This window comes from Rhinopithecus roxellana, chromosome 14, assembly GCF_007565055.1.
Source record: "Rhinopithecus roxellana isolate Shanxi Qingling chromosome 14, ASM756505v1, whole genome shotgun sequence".
NCBI lineage: Eukaryota > Metazoa > Chordata > Mammalia > Primates > Cercopithecidae > Rhinopithecus > Rhinopithecus roxellana.
Genome location: NC_044562.1, coordinates 22,610,838 through 22,626,518, shown reverse-complemented (window position 1 = coordinate 22,626,518; position 15,681 = coordinate 22,610,838). Strand labels below are relative to the sequence as shown.

At 48.4% G+C, this 15,681-nt stretch overlaps 1 protein-coding gene across 2 annotated transcripts in view; it reads right to left on the bottom strand.

Annotated features, from left to right (window-relative positions):
* Positions 1–15,385, bottom strand: part of IRS1 (insulin receptor substrate 1) — a 74,164-nt gene extending 58,779 nt beyond the window's left edge. The window contains exons 1-2 of one of the 2 annotated variants that reach the window (XM_010355692.2): positions 10,618–14,418; positions 7,755–7,987 (exon numbers count right to left, since the gene is read on the bottom strand). In XM_010355692.2, coding sequence (XP_010353994.2) covers positions 10,639–14,376 — 3,738 coding nt within the window. In that variant the 5' untranslated portion in view covers positions 14,377–14,418 and the 3' untranslated portion in view covers positions 7,755–7,987; positions 10,618–10,638. Of the gene's footprint in view, positions 1–7,754; positions 7,988–10,617 lie in introns of those variants that run through there. The other variant, XM_010355686.2, reaches the window with a different exon arrangement.
* Between the last annotated feature and the right edge of the window lie 296 nt (positions 15,386–15,681).

The following is a 15,681-nucleotide window of genomic DNA, read 5'->3' as shown; positions in this document are numbered from 1 at the left end:
GAGACAAGCAGAAGAACTGCCCAGCGCAACTCGGCCTAAATTACCAACACACAGAATTGTGACCTAGTAAACGACTAATGTTTTAAAGCACTTTATTTGGTTGTGGTTTGTTACATATTGAAAGCCAAATGATATATACTCCTGAGAAACTAGACATAAAATTCTTTAACAACTTTTTAAAATTTTCCTTCATATTGATGAATTTCATTCTTCCTTACTTTAATCTGGAAGAAAACTGATACTACTGCTATTAGTATACTCTTATTGGTAAGTCACCAAAAACACGATCAAACACTGATGATTCTAATTCAATTTTTTTTTTTTTTGTAGATGGAGTATCGCTCTTGTCTTTTAGTCTAGAGTGCAGTGGTGTGATCTCGGCTCACTGCAATCTCTGTCTCTCAGGTTCAAGTGATTCTCCTGCCTCAGTCTCCCGAGTAGCTGGGATTACAGGCACCTGCCAGCACGTGCAGCTAATTTTTGTATTTTTAGTAGAGACAGGATTTCACCATGATGGTCAGGCTGGTCTCCAACTCCTAACCTCAGGTGATCGACCCACCTTGGCCTCCCAAAGTGCTGGGATTACAGGCGTGAGCCACGGTGCCCAGTCTCTAATTCAAATGTTATCTGTTACCACATTCTCGAAAGTTTCTATTTTGTAACAAGAGCTACCCCATTCTATTCATTCTCTTCCTGGACCACAATTAGCAAGAATAGCAGGGTGTCAGTCATCAATGTTTTTGACCATTAGAGAAGCTCCTCTTTGCTTCAAAATAGAAATTATCTCAGCGATACCCACCTTCCTTAGGAGATAGGGTAGATTCTCTAAATTCCATTCCTGTCCAGTATTAATAACTTTGGAGAAAAGAAGTAAGAGGACATCGCCAGTATAAATAAATTTCATTAATTAGTTGTATGTAGTCCTATGTACAAAATAAATTGCTCCCAGAATTTGAAATGTTGAAAGACTATTCCAATAAAAAGCATTAATTCTTTTGAGCACTGAAAAATAGGAGGCATTGGTATCCAGAAAGTCTTCAAAAAGATCCTTAACCTTAATACTTAATCCCATTACACTATATTAAGAAGTAGCTATTCACCCAGTCTTGGGGGAATGAATGCCTAAGTACCATGGAAGTGAACAGGAAAAGAAAATGAAGTAATAAAGATTTAAATTGGTGGTGTTTAAAACTTAAAACTTTTCTGGCCAGGTGTGATGGCCCACACCTATAATCCTGGCACTTTGGGAGGCCGAGGCGGGTAGATCACTTGAGGTCAGGAGTTCAAGACCAGCTTGGCCAACATGGTGAAACCCCGTCTGTACTAAAAATACAAAAATTAGCCAGGTGTGGTGGCACACACCTGTAAGCCCAGCTACTCAGGAGGCTGATGCTAGAGAAAGGCTTGAACCTGGGAGGCGAAGGTTACAGGGAGCCAAGATTGTGTCACTGCACTCCAGCCTGGGTGACAGAGTGAGACTCCATCTCAAAAAGCAAACAAAAATAAACAAACAAATAAATAAGACACATTTCTTAATTTGCACATTTCGAACTTGAAAAACCAGATCATTTTTTAATCTATATTTTCCCCTTTCACTGTTGTGCTAGATTGATTAATCTCTAGAAATTTTTTTTTTTTTTTTTTTTTTTTTTGAGGCGGAGTCTCGCTCTGTCGCCCAGACTGGAGTGCAGTGGCACAATCTCGGCTCACTGCAAGCTCCGCCTCCCGGGTTCACGCCATTCTCCTGCCTCAGCCTCCCGAGTAGCTGGGACTACAGGCGCCCGCCACCTCGCCCGGCTAGTTTTTTTTTTTGTATTTTTAGTAGAGACGGGGTTTCACCATGTTAGCCAGGATGGTCTCGATCTCCTGACCTCGTGATCCGCCCGTCTCGGCCTCCCAAAGTGCTGGGATTACAGGCTTGAGCCACCGCGCCCGGCCTCTAGAAATTTTTGAACCTCAGGATTGAAAAGAGACATGGAAAGTAGTGTGTCCTTTTTTTCCCTTTAAGAATAACAAACAAACAAACAAAAAACAAGTAAGTCTGTTGTACGAGGTGTATTATCTGCTGTGCCCCTTTAAGTGCTGAAATTTGGGATCTGAGCATATTCTTCCATAGAAGACTTGGAGCAGTTGGGCATTTAACCAACTTTCTATTACAAAGCTTCAAAATTTATAAGCAGTCTATCTCTGGAAAGATAAACAAAACCCAGCAGTGATGGTGGCCTATGAGAAACTGGGGACAAAGGTGGGAGGAAGTTTGATGTTTCACTCTCCACGTTAAAAAAGAAAAAAAACCACTTGAAACTTATAGCATGTACATGTATCACCTATACAAAAATATAGACAAAAAATAGTGTGAAGAGACCCAGCAAGCTATTATAAAACTTGGTAGTCTTAAAAAAAGCTTTTTAAAAATGTTTCTGTAAGAGACTACCACAACTTAAAAATAAATATGACTGCACAGCATCAAAACACAGGGAGAGAAATCTCAAAAGTGATTATACTTCCAGCCAGAAGCAAGCAAGGAACCACAGTTAAAAGTGTTGGAACCTTTCTTTATTAAAAATAAAAACCACCCACCCAAAGGAAAAAAAAGAAAAAAGTCCTGTAATAACAAAGCTAACAAGAAAAGACTTGAAAATTTCTTTTGTAGCCCCTACTTTCACCCCATGTTTCCTAACACTGGCCACCCATAACAAGTCCACATTCAACCCCTCTTCATTTAACAGTTGGATGCCTCTTCTTCTGGCTACTTTCACTGGGACTAAAGATCCAAAGCCAAGATATCTTTTTCCTGCTTTTTGTCAATATTACATTTGCAAGCTTAATATCCAAAAATGGGCCATTCTTCCAAATGAGAGTTTCAACAGCCTTCCTGATTATTTAGTATGCTGATGGTATTGTCAGACAGGAAGCCACGGTTAGAAAGATTCAGAAAAACACAAACCTTTAAGGCAGATGGGCACTTTTGCCCTTTAGGTTTATGAAAAATGCCAACTTTTGTGAACTACACAATCTGAATCTTGATTTGTTTCTCCTGGATAACTTATGTCATAAGAAATTTGGTAACTACTTTGGTGATCTCCTCTCAGTACCATTTTTTACCTCCATTTCCATGAATCTACCTTCATCCCCTTTCAATAAAAGGTGTACTACATGGAACACGATAGGTGCTCAATAGTGCTTACTGAGTAAAAGGAAGGAGAGGGGAAGAACAACAAAAAATGGCTTAGGGCCTATTTGACCAAAAGCAGATAATTTATGTTAGGCTTGAGAAATGGCTGATGGGCTTGAACAGTATTAAAGACAATTAAAGAGCTTCTGATCTTCTGATTGTTCCCATAAGCCCTAAAACTCAAGAGTAAATATAATTATTTTTCATATCCATAGAGCCCTCCAAATAATTTTGAAGTGAATAGGGACATGACGATTGGAGAAGATTAGATAAATTATAGTTGACTACATAGCAATTACTGAATATTCCAGTGGCCTTTAACTAACTGCTAAATGTTTATAAATGGCTTTTAATATTTTGCTAGCTCACTTAGATCATATCCTTCCTAAAAGTAAAAACCATGACTTTCTGTGGAAAACATAATTTGTTTGCCACATTACATATATTTGCAAAAAAAAGTCTCTTTGATCATTTCAACAAACGTGAGAAAACTTCTCAAGATTAAGTGATACTGTTCAGCAACATGACCTAAATATGTCAGGGAGGATCAGAGAACACGCATCAAAGTATTCTTTGGTCAACAATAAAAGCAGAGTGCAAGGATACAGATGTAATATTCAATATTTTAAAAACTTCGGATGGTAAAAGGAATACAATGAATGCAATCCAACTCAGCTTACTCAATAAAACCTTCCTGGTAGAGTAATAAAACCACAAAATCTCCATTCTGCTTTAAGATAGCTGCAACTAGAATCACAGTCTGACCCATGTGTTCAACTCTACTGCCATTATCAATGGAAAATACAGAAAAAGGGTCAAAAAGCCTTTTCAACATAAACACATCTTTTTCAAAGCTCTATTATTCAAAGATCACTGACTCACTGAATAAGCACAAATAACATTTATCCAACCAAATTTATTTCAACAAATAGATTATAGCAGAGCCTGCTGCAAGACTACTATTAAAATGAAAAGTGTTCCTTTTATCACACATGACAGTACCTTATACTTATCTAATCCATCTTCTCCCTTTTTCAGTGAATTAAGAATGGGAGAGATACTACTATTTCCGAAGTGTAAGACGAAAATAGGAGCAAATAGATGATACTTACTAATCTATCCTCTTAAAAAGCTTTACAATAAATTTTAGTAACTATGTCATACTAGTTTGAAATTACTATACAATTATTATATCATACTAATATTTAAACGTAATTTTAAGTTAAAACTCAATATGATTACACTTTCTGAACATGTTTCAACAACATTTAGAAAGAACTTTCAAAGTCTGCTGCATAGTTATGGACTAATAAGGTAACGAAAGAATAAATCAGTTACATAATTATAAATGTGGTAGAGGCAGGATCTATTATTTTACATACAAAAAAATACTAGTATGAAAAAAAGTTACAGGATCTTCAGTGTGAAACTGGCTTCAAGCATGATTCACAAGAAGCTATTTTCCTTGAATACAATTTCCAGTAACTTTGTAACATAAGGAAATAACTGAGGAAATGGCTTTCTTTAAAACAAAACAAAACCTTAAAACCGTGAAATGTTCCAATATACTAAATTAGCAACCCATCAAAATAAAAGGAACGATTTATATACTATTCAACTAAGACACATATCTGATTATAGTGAGAGGATTGGAAGAGAATAAGTCCATGGAGTTTCTTAAGAGGCAACAGACTATTTTAATGACTTGTGAAATCCACATGGAGGGACAAAAAATGTAGGAGCTTCTGAATATACTGGCAACTCAATAGCCAAGATAACACAGGGTTGGAAGAGCAGTGTTGGCTCAACTAATCAAAAATCCTAAAACACAAAAAAATCTGGACAACACTAATTTTGCCAGCAAGAGAAATACTGAGTTGTTTCATACACCTAAGCAAGAAAAATAAAGCTAAACAAAAAATTTTGGAAGCCCTCCTATAGTTCCCAATTGGCTTCTCAAATTTCCTTTCCATTCACTTAAATGGCTATCTCACTGAAGAACACTGACCGTACAAATGCGAAACATTATCCACAAATACGCCACCCCCAAAAAAGAGGTGATTTCCAACAGGATGCATGTGTTAATTTCTGCAGTGTGCACTGGTCAAAGCTTAATCTATACTGTGGGGAGGGGTGGGATGTTTCTGAGAGCTGACCTTAGGATGTAGGAACTAGCAGGTGCCTTGCCTTCCCACACACATTTTATTTTTAAAAATGCGGAAGGAAGAGGAGCATAATCCACTCTAGAGATGGTTCCAAAAACTTAGGCTGGTTAGTCAGGAGGGTTTGTCTTGGGGTCTGTTAAAACTTGAAAACGCCCCTTTGAAGCAAGAAAGGTTAATGTCAGGCCTGAATCAAACAATGTTTTCCTTCCAGGCCCCGGTCTGGTCGTAAAGAATGTCTGATCCAAAGGTTAGAAATGGACAGAACAGGCTATTCTAATGCTTTATGATGACCCTGTCAACAGCTTCTTCTTCAGAATCCTCATTGCAACTGACCCATTAAAGAGTATCAGTCATTTTCTCCACAACATTCCTATGTTTAGAGCTGCAAAGGAGGTTAGAATAATTTAGAACAAAATCCTCAAGTTACTGATGAAGAAATAGGTCCAGACAAATTAAGTGACTTGCCCAAGGTCACTCAGCTGGTGAAGGGCACAGGCTGTGTTGGAGCCCAAGATCTCTGGCTCCCAAGAACTGCTTTTTCCATTGCATCATTTAAGATAGCACAAAGCTATTTTCCTGGAATTCTGATTAAAAAAAAAAAAAAAAGGTTGCATGCCCTTTGGATCCCAAGTCTCTTCCTGTAAGGCAATGCTGGAGATAGTATTTATTGAGGGTAAACTAAGAGAAATGACTACAATATATGCAACATTTTATGGATTTTTTTAAATATAAAAAGCTACCTAAACAATTGCAAACGTTAAGCAAATTATTAGATGCTCAAACTTTTCTGGAATAACAGAGAAACTCTCTCCCACTGCTCAGTAGCAGTTTTGGGGCATAGCATTTGCACCTGCTTGGTACGTTTCCACCTGTGATGTTTCACTTGGCCCCTCAGAAAAAGCGCTGCCCTGGGATCTTATGATTCAGTGATGCAAGAGGGATGCTGGCTGGTGAAAAATGCTTATTTGAGAGGGAAGGAGGAGAAAATACGCCCATAGCACTTCTCTTTCTTATTTTCCTTATTTTAGAAAGGCCAAATCTCAACACATTTTCCATCCCATGTAGTAATATATCTCACATAATTTTGGTTACTGGAGGGTGCACAACACAAATGTAGTAAGCTTTCAAAATCGATGTGCCTAGCCTAAATTGACGGGCTGTCACTGGGACTGTCAATGATGGAAAAATGAATGTGTCTGAGAACGCGACAGCATTTCCTCTAAGCCTTGAAGGAACACACTACCCAAACCCTTGTCACACCGAGTTCTCAGGATCTGCAAGCCGCAGTCCCGTCTTTCATTTCTCTGTGAGCTCCCTCACAGCCCAGGAGGATGCGTTTTCCCAGCTCTTACCTAGCTCAGGTGCTTTGCAGTAAAGCCTATGGAGCCTAGGGCACTTTCAAGCCAAAGGAACTTCCCCTCCCCCAATGACCAAAAACGATGGCAGCCGCAGCACTCGCAGGTCTCTCTCCCTCCCTTGGTGGCGGGGGGCGGGCAGGAATCGCCGACCAACCCCACCCGGCCCGCAGGCCCGCAGCCACGTGCGGGGCTCCCTTCCTGCTCGCGGATCTCGAGACAGGAAGACGAAGGAACGTGGCCTCGTAGTAAACCGTAGTAAAGAGAGGAGGGAAACAAAATGGGGCTCGTCACATGGTTACGGCCTGGATTTTTCTCAATTAAAAATAAGAGGAAGTGTGTGTTTCCGGCCCCCGTCCGTGGGCTGGTTGGACTTTTTCATTCTTAGGATTCTGGTCCCAATGCAAGAATACGGCTGAGGGCACAACGTCCTCAGTCGGCGGGCGCGGTGCGGAGGGGGCCTGTGGCTCAGCCTGCGGGCACCCGCGGGAAAGAGGTGTCAGGCGGGGTGGTAAAAAGCAGCCCAAAGCCGCCCGCCCGCTACCACCGCCAGGGGACCTGCGGAAAGCCCCGCCCCCCGCCCGACCCGGCTCAGCCGTTTCACACGCTGATTGGCTGTGGAGGGGGCCAATCAGCGCCCAGCCGCCCCGCCCGCCCGGGACCCGGAGTCGCGCGGCTGTGCCCGAGGGCGGGGCCTAGCCAGCCAGCGCAGACCACGCGGCCGGGGAAGGGGCCCGGCCGGCCTGGACGACCCGAGACGGGCTGGGGCGGGAGATCCGAGGGCGGCCTGGCTCCAGATTCCCCCACCCGGGGCGAAAGGGGGCTCGGAGGAGGGAGGAGAAGGAATGCAGGAAGCGGAGGTGACCCGGAAAAGGGAAAGTGCCAGGGCTGAGAGGGTTTGCGCCAGCCAAAAAGGCCACACTGCTGGGGAAAGGGGAGGGAGGGGAGGCAACCTTGGAGGCACGGAATCCTTGACATCACAAAAAAGGAAACAGAATGAAAAAGAAATGGAAAGAGTCTTTTTCTGTTTTTTTCTGGTTTTTTTTTTTTTTTTTTTTGTCTTTTAAAGGGGGAGGGTATAACAAAGAATGACAAAAACAAAAAACTGAACCCAAAAGGCATGGCTGGGGTCTGTGTCTTTGTCAGCTGCAGTTTCAAAACTAAAAGACAAATTTGATGCCGGATAAAGGTGGCGGGGCTGCTATGACCGAGTCTGAGAGGCTATTTTTGCCCTGCTTCTTGGGCTCTCAATTTACTCTCTGCAGAGAGTGGGCCACAAGTACTGCGAAATTCTGAAAAGGAGCAAAAGAAAAAAACGACAATGTCAGGAACATGAAATAAGAGGTGGAAACAAAGGGATGGCAGGGGATAGTACTAGAAAACGAGCAGGCCAGAACTAAGAGGCGATGCAAGAGAAAGGGCAGGCAGAAAAGGTTACTGGACTACAGGTAAAGCAGAAAGGCTTCCAACAAGTAGAGCTCCTGAGCTCAGTGCTTCACAAGTGTTCTCCTCTAACACAATGAAAAATTTTAAACAAGCCGAGATGTTTCAACAGAGCACACCCCTCCCTCATCATACCTCTATTCCTTTCACCGAGTCTCAGGTTTTACCTGAGAAATGAGGAAAAAAAGCAAAGACAGCAATTGCTGAGGAAGTGAGGAAAATAATGTTTGCACACACATACTCATTCGGAGCAGAAGCTGTTTGCCACTCACAGGTCTGACTTCTGTCTGTTTCAGATAACTATGGAATAACATCTTTGGACTCAACAGGGCACAGGCAAGCAAGCAGAAATCAGGATGTAAATGTGCCAGGTAGCATTTGGTGCCTCACTTTAAACACCAACACAAACATCTCAAATATGCATTATAGAATTTTCCTGGTACGGTGCAAAGCATGGTCTATTGTTACTCCAGAATTATTAGAAATAGGATTATATGATTGATTTTTCCAGAATATTTTATTTTCCCAAAGAAGGTTAAGGATAGAAGGTGGTAGAGTTTTTTGTTTTTTTTTAATGCATCCAACACATAGGAGAATTTTATTTTAAAGCCCTTTTTAAAAATGAAAATTCTAGTTGCACATCAATTTTCTTCAGAGCAAACATTATTTATTCTACTCTATAAAAAGAAACCTAAACAAATTAAGATGACAAGTAAGAAAAACTTACTCTCTTCATCTCCTTTAAAACCAAAATTTTAGTTCTGCTGGGCTTGTTTCCTTCAAATTCTCATTATTTTACCAATGAGGCACTTTATAATACAAATGCTTAAAGTGTTGAGGGATTTTGACTCCCAAAAACATCATTTGATATAACAAGATTTGTACTGTTGACATTCACATACACAATTAAATCTTCTAGTGAATGATGAAAATAAATGTTGAAATAAATACTGCTAAAATAAATGCTTTTTATAACATATCACCTAAAATCTTCATTTCGGTGTTCATATACTTTTTTCTTGTTCTACAAAATAGAGAATGATATGGATCGAATATTGGAAACAGAATTAAGAAGACTATGAACACATGATAAACAAATACCTATCAATAGGTAACCAGGACACAGATTAATTTCTTATGAATTGACACAAATTAAGAAAAATCAATGCTTTGAAAAGCTTATTCTGTGGAGCATAGATAAAATTCACAAGACAATCAGTTTGTCAGAGTAAAATGTTTCCAAATGCTGGAAACTTCTGTATTGCCAACTCATCACATTATTTGCAAACTGTACTCCTCTCTTCTACCCACAATCATGACCACCAGAAAACAGGATCAACAGAATGAAGGGCAGGCTAATTTCCTATTACAAATGTTTTTCATTTTCAATATGGCATTAGCCACAGAAGACCTAAAGCCAACTTTCAGCATTTACTGTGGTATCTACTCTTGAACTTAAAGGCACACAACAAATACCCTAAAAGCGGAGGGTATACAGTTTAGCCCTTCTATTCAATGCAAAACAAAACAAAACATATTAAGGCATGTTCCTGACTTAGTATGCATTCTTCTCAACAAATAAAAGTTATTTTACAGAAGATGTCTAGTAGCCCCCAAATGATATCTGTAATGTCTCAGTGCAAGAAGAGGTAACTGTAAGGCAGACATCCTAGGATGAACTCCCATAACTCTTAATCATGGGTCCCAGACACATACAGAGTTTCCTGCATATCCTATATGAGAGAGGCCAGGCCCGTGGGATGGTGGGTTGGTGTGTGAATAATATTTCACAAATCCTGGTACACGAACAAAAGGACGACGTAACCCATAATTACTTTGAGAGATCATAAAAATAGATAGGCACTTCTCTCTAAACACGTATTTCTAAAAAGCTCTTACTCCTTATCTTTTTAGGGCAGGATGAATAGAAATCAATGTTTCCCGCTGCTGTTTATGTTGCCTTGGTATTATGAAATCACAGAACGAAAGTACAGAGAACAACTCGATAAGATCACCCTTAAGGGCTCCCAGAAACTATCTTAAAGGAAGGGTTTAGCCCAGAAACTATCTTAAAGGAAGGGTTTAGCCCCTGTTAATATTTTCTGTAGAACGGTCCCTGTAGGGGCTGACTTAAATATATAGTGAAAATACAACTTCAACAAACCAATCAAGCTTCTTATGTAGGAACTTTACAAACCTCAGAACTGGCATAGGATATACGTTTTAAAAATATGGCAGTAACTCCTTCACTTGGAAATTCTCAAACGAAAAAGCCCTCCTGTGGCTGCTCCTACATGTTTGTTTGACTCTCTGCCAGATGTCAGTGTGTGGTGAGCATCTTGTGTACCCTGAGAATGTAAGCGCATTCTCCCTGAGGAAGCAGTGGGAAAGAACAGGAAGGGGCAGAGGCGAAGAACAGAATTGAAGCACAAGGTTAAAAACAGTTTTGTCTTCTGACTTTTGTCACCATGAAACGCACCTGCTGTGATGTCCAGTTGAGCTACTGAAGGTCCTCTGGCTGCTTCTGGAAACTGATGCTGGCATAGGCGCTTAAATCCTCACTTGAGCGGCGGCGGGTGGAGCTGCTCTCACTGCTACCCAGGGGTTGATGAGGAGGTGGGGGTGGGGGAGGCTGCGGTTGAGGGCTGCACTCCTGAGGGCGCTGTTTGAAATCCTTGACCAAATCCAGATCTATGTAGTTAAGACCATTCTCCAAACCCCCAGCAGCCCCACACAGTTGGGCTGGCTCCTTGGGGGCTCCCCCAAGTTCCCCAGGCCTCAGCCACACATTCTCAAAGGAAGCAGAGCTGTGGCGTTTCACATCCTCGCTGCTGCTGCTGCCGCCACCGCCCCCTATTGCTGTCCCGGCTCCAAAGGGCACTGTGTTGCCCACCCGGGTGGCACTGGGTGTTGAGGAGAAGGTCTCGGAGCTATGCCTCCTCCGGCACCCTTGTGGGTCTGCACGGATCACTTTGGCACTCTGGTTGCGGTTAGGACTGAGGTTCACCCGGGTAAAGGCGCTCATGCCCCCAGGTCCTTGTGGGCCCCCCAGCAGGGATGAGTGGGCAGCCAGCTCTGCTGCCCCTTGAGGCCCAGTGGGGGAAGCAGAGGCTGCTGAGGATGAGGAGGCAGCAGCCATGGTGGCCCTGGGCAGGCTCACCTCCTCTGCAGCAATGCCTGTCCGCATGTCAGCATAGCTTACAGGGGCAATTGGCGAGGTGTCCACATAGCTCTGGCGGGGACAACTCATCTGCATGGTCATATAGTCACCCCGGCTGCTGGGCACTGCCCGGGTAGGCCTGCAAATGCTAGCAGCCCCGGGAGGTGCGGGGCCCAGTCTGCCCATCTCGACCCCAGTGCTCTCCTGCCAGGCTGCCCTCCGGCCCGGCCCCAGGTCCATCTTCATGTACTCCTCAGTGCCAGTCTCTTCCTCTCTGGGAGCTGGCTGGAGCTGGGATGGGCACCTGACAGAAGGTGAGCTACGGGAAGCCACCGGGCCAGACAAGTAGCCAGGCTGATCACTCCCGAATTCAATATTCACATATTCCCCTGGGCTCTTGGGCTCCGGAGGGTGCAGCAGGGGCTGCTGTTGCTGCTGCTGCTGCTGCTGCTGCTGCTGCTCTCGGGCCCGAGGTAAGGTGCTGGCCTTGGGATCCCCCAGGGACAGCCTTGTAGGCCGGGCCAGGCGGCTATTGGTCTGAGCAGACGTGTCCACCTTTCGAGGCAGATGGGGCTGCAGAACCTGATGGTGGGGATGTGGAAGGCTGGGCTCCAGCCTAGCCCCACAGTATCCCCCACCCAGGCTGTCGCTGCTGGTGGAGGAGGAAGAATCATCCGCTGCTGCAGCATAGAGAAGGCGACCAGAGCTAGTGGAAAGGCGGAGGTGCTGATGCCGGGCACCCTCCTCTGGCTCCCCGGGGCGCTGGGTGTGCTTAAAGGATCTTGGCAATGAGTAGTACGAGAGGACTGGCTTGTGCTGGGGGTCCTCAGGGCCACAGTAGCAGTCGGAGGGGCTGCTGGTGTTGGAGTCCCCCACTGGTGACATGTTCATGTAGTCACCTGTGCAAGGTAAGAGCTTGCCACCGCTGCTCTCCACTGGGGGTTTGGGGTGAGGCAAGACATGAGAGTGGTGGCCCCCTACCCCGTTTGTCCACAGCTTTCCATAGCTGCTCCCGGAAGGGATGGCACTGCTGCTGCTGCTGGGGCCACCTCCAATGTCAGGAGAGCAGCCGCCGCTGGGGGACATCATCATGTAGCCATTGGGGTCCACTCTCTGGGGATGGCGTCTGATGGGATTGATGATCTGCTGTGGGGCAGACACGCTCTTGGGGCTCATGGGCATATAGTCTCCACTGCCCTTTCGGCTGCTGGGCACTGGGGCCACCCCTGGGGACATGGGCATGTAGCCATCATCAGTGTGGAGGGTAGAGCTGTCTGGGCGGTGGTGGCCCCCCCGACGCTCCAAGGGGTGCATTTCCAGACCCTCCTCTGGGTAGGAGTGGGTGGGCACGAAGGCAGAGTGCCTGTGTCCCGGCAGTCGGCCTCCACTGCCACCTCCTGGTGGGTAGGCAGGCATCATCTCTGTATACTCCTCAATGGAAGCCACTGAGGACTGGGACGGGGTCTTCTGGTGGGTAATGGTAGGGGATGTGCCTGCAGAGTGAGTTCTCTTTCGGAAGCGATTATCCAGATCCGCAGCACTGGATGCTTCATCCCCAGCCAAGGCTGGACTCGTGCCCAAGCCTGTTCCTGGGGTGTGGCGGTGGCCATTGCCACCCCGAGACAAAATGTAGTGACCGTTGGGGGCGGTCAGGGTGGAGGGCCCCTTGCCGCCCATGCAGATATAGTTGCTTAGCTCCTCCTCACCGCGGGCTGGTGGGGTGTGGCCCAGGGAATCTGGAGTTACACTGCGGAAGGAACTCCGGAAATCGCAGGGACTGGAGCCATACTCATCTGAGGAGATGAAACCGCCATCGCTGGGGGAACCAGACACCGAAGCACTAGATCGCCGTGGGAAGAGACAATCCGAGGTGGAGCCATGGCCACTGGTGCTGCTGGACGACAGACTGACGGGGCTGGTGGCCGAAGGCGAGCAGCGGGAAGCTGGCATGGGGATGGAGCGGCTGTGGTTGAGCGGGGGGTGCAGCCGGGCGCTGCCCCGATGCCGGTGGGCGTGGGTTCTGTTGGTGTTCGGACTCACAGGGCTGCCATCCACCGAGGCTGGGCGGGACATGGTGCCTTCGCCGTCACTGGAGGCGCGGACGCGGAAGGAGCCTGGCTTCCCGCCCACCATGCTGGCCGGGGAGGTGGCGGTGATGCTCTCAGTGCGAGATCGGCGGGTCAGCCCCACCTGGCTGGGCGGGGGGTTGTTGAGATGGTGCCGGCGCAGGGGGACGCTGATGGGGTTGGAGCAGTTGGACGAGGACTGGCTCTTGCTGCGAGGGCGGAACTCATCGCTCATAGCCCGCATGGCCTCCAGGATGGTCTCGTGCATGTTCTGGGCCACTACGGAGTCATCCACCTGCATCCAGAACTCCCCGGGCCCCGTCACGGCAGAACGGCCCACCTCGATGAAGAAGAAGTTCTCCGAGTGGCCGCAGCGCCTGATGTTCATCAGCTGCAGCACCACGGCGGCTGCCTCCGAGTTCAGCTTCACGAAGCTGATGGTCTTGCTGGTCAGGCAGAGGCGGTAGATACCAATCAGGTTCTTTGTCTGACCCAGGCCCTTGGGCTTCAGGATCACCTGCCAGACCTCTTTGAACGCGGGTCCTGGGGGCACGTCACCGTAGCTCAAGTCCTCCCCGGCCTCACCAAGGCCGGAGCTGCCGCTGCAGCTGCCCCCGCCACCTCCCGCCCCGAGGGCCGCAGCTCCGTCGTGGTGACCCTTGGCACGGTTGTGTAGCTGTAGGAGAGCCTGGTACCAGCTGTCTTGCTCCGCCTCGCTGTCCGCCGCAATGGCAAAGTGCTCGTCCCGGGTGTAGAGAGCCACCAGGTGCTTGTTCTTGGAGTCAGCCCGCTTGTTGATGTTGAAGCAGCTCTCAAGGGGGATAGAGCGTTTGGGGGCGCTCGACTTGTGCCGCCACTTCTTCTCGTTCTCGTAGTACTCGAGGCGCGCCGGGCCCCCAGCCTCGCTGGCCGCGCGCAGTACGAAGAAGCGTTTGTGCATGCTCTTGGGTTTGCGCAGGTAGCCCACCTTGCGCACGTCCGAGAAGCCATCGCTCTCCGGAGGGCTCGCCATGCTGCTGCCGCCACCACTGCCGCTGAGCAGAGGGAGGCGCCGAAAAACAACCGGGTGGGGGGCGGAGGCTCCTCGCTGCGGCCCCGCACATGCAAACAGGGCTGGAGGCAGCAGAAACCCCGACTCCGAAATCCACGCCGCCCCCCGTGCCGGGGAGGGGCTGCTGAAGGAGGACGCAGCTGCTGAGCCAAGGAGAGAGCCCGACCGGAGTTTTCGGGCGCTTCACGCCCGGCGGGGAGGCAGTGCGTCCGGGGTGAGGGCAGCCCCGATCCTCCGAGAGCCAAGTCTCCTCTCAGCCGCCGCCGCCACCAGGAAGGGGCGAAGATGCATCTCTCGTGGCCCCAGCTGGAGTCTGGCGCGGGGAGGCGACAGTCGGGGGTCCCTGCGGTGCCCCTCCAGGAGCGCGCGCGCGCGCGCCTTCCCTCCTGAGTTCCCCTCTGGAAGTAGCGATTCCCGAGGCAAATTAAATATCCTTGGGCAGGGGGAGGCGGGTTGCCAAGTCCCAACGTTGCACGGGGTTCTCCCTCCTCCTCCTTCGCCTCCTCCCACCCCCCAACCGTCCCAGCCGCCACCAGCCGCCCAAATACCAGCTCAATCGCAGAGACCGCGGCGCTGCGGCTGTTGCTGCTGCTGCTGCTGCTGCCGCCGCCCGCGGGCGCGTCCTCTGCAGCCCCCATTCGGGCCCATCTCGGCGGGCGGAGAAAGTGGCTTTTCCATGCGAAACGCTACCAGGCAGCCAGTGCAGCTGGGGACCGACCGGAGGGACAGGCTCATCCCTGCCCCTCGCTCCAGTCGGCAGGGGAGGAGGGGAGGGGGCAAGGGCGAGAGGCGATGGGGGAGGTTTTGAAGGGTTCGGGGAAGACGCCTGTTCCTAGGGAGGCGCTGCCGCTGCAGTTACTTCTCCCCTCCTCCCTCCTCCTCCTCCTCGGAGAGTTGCCGAGAGCCCCAACCAAAACAAGCGGCGGCGGCGTCTGGCTCTGCGCGCCGGCCCCCTCCGACCGCGCCGCCGTCTCACTCGGAGGAGAAAAACACGTGACGGAGCCTCCGCGCTCGGCAGCCGGGCAGCCGCCGCCGCCGGGAGGCTCCCGCCCGGGTCTCTACATTCCGGGCCGAGCCCGCCCCGCGCCCGCCCCTCTCCGCCCCCCGGCCGTACTGCAGCGGCGCCCGCGCCGAGCCCCGGCGCAGCGCTAGGACAGCGCCCCTGCGCGGCCGCCAGCCCCGGCGCAGCGCCTCCCTCACCGCGCGCCACCCAGGGCGCCCCCGGCCCGCAGGAATCCCCGCGGTGGGCGCGGGCGGGGGTGTTTG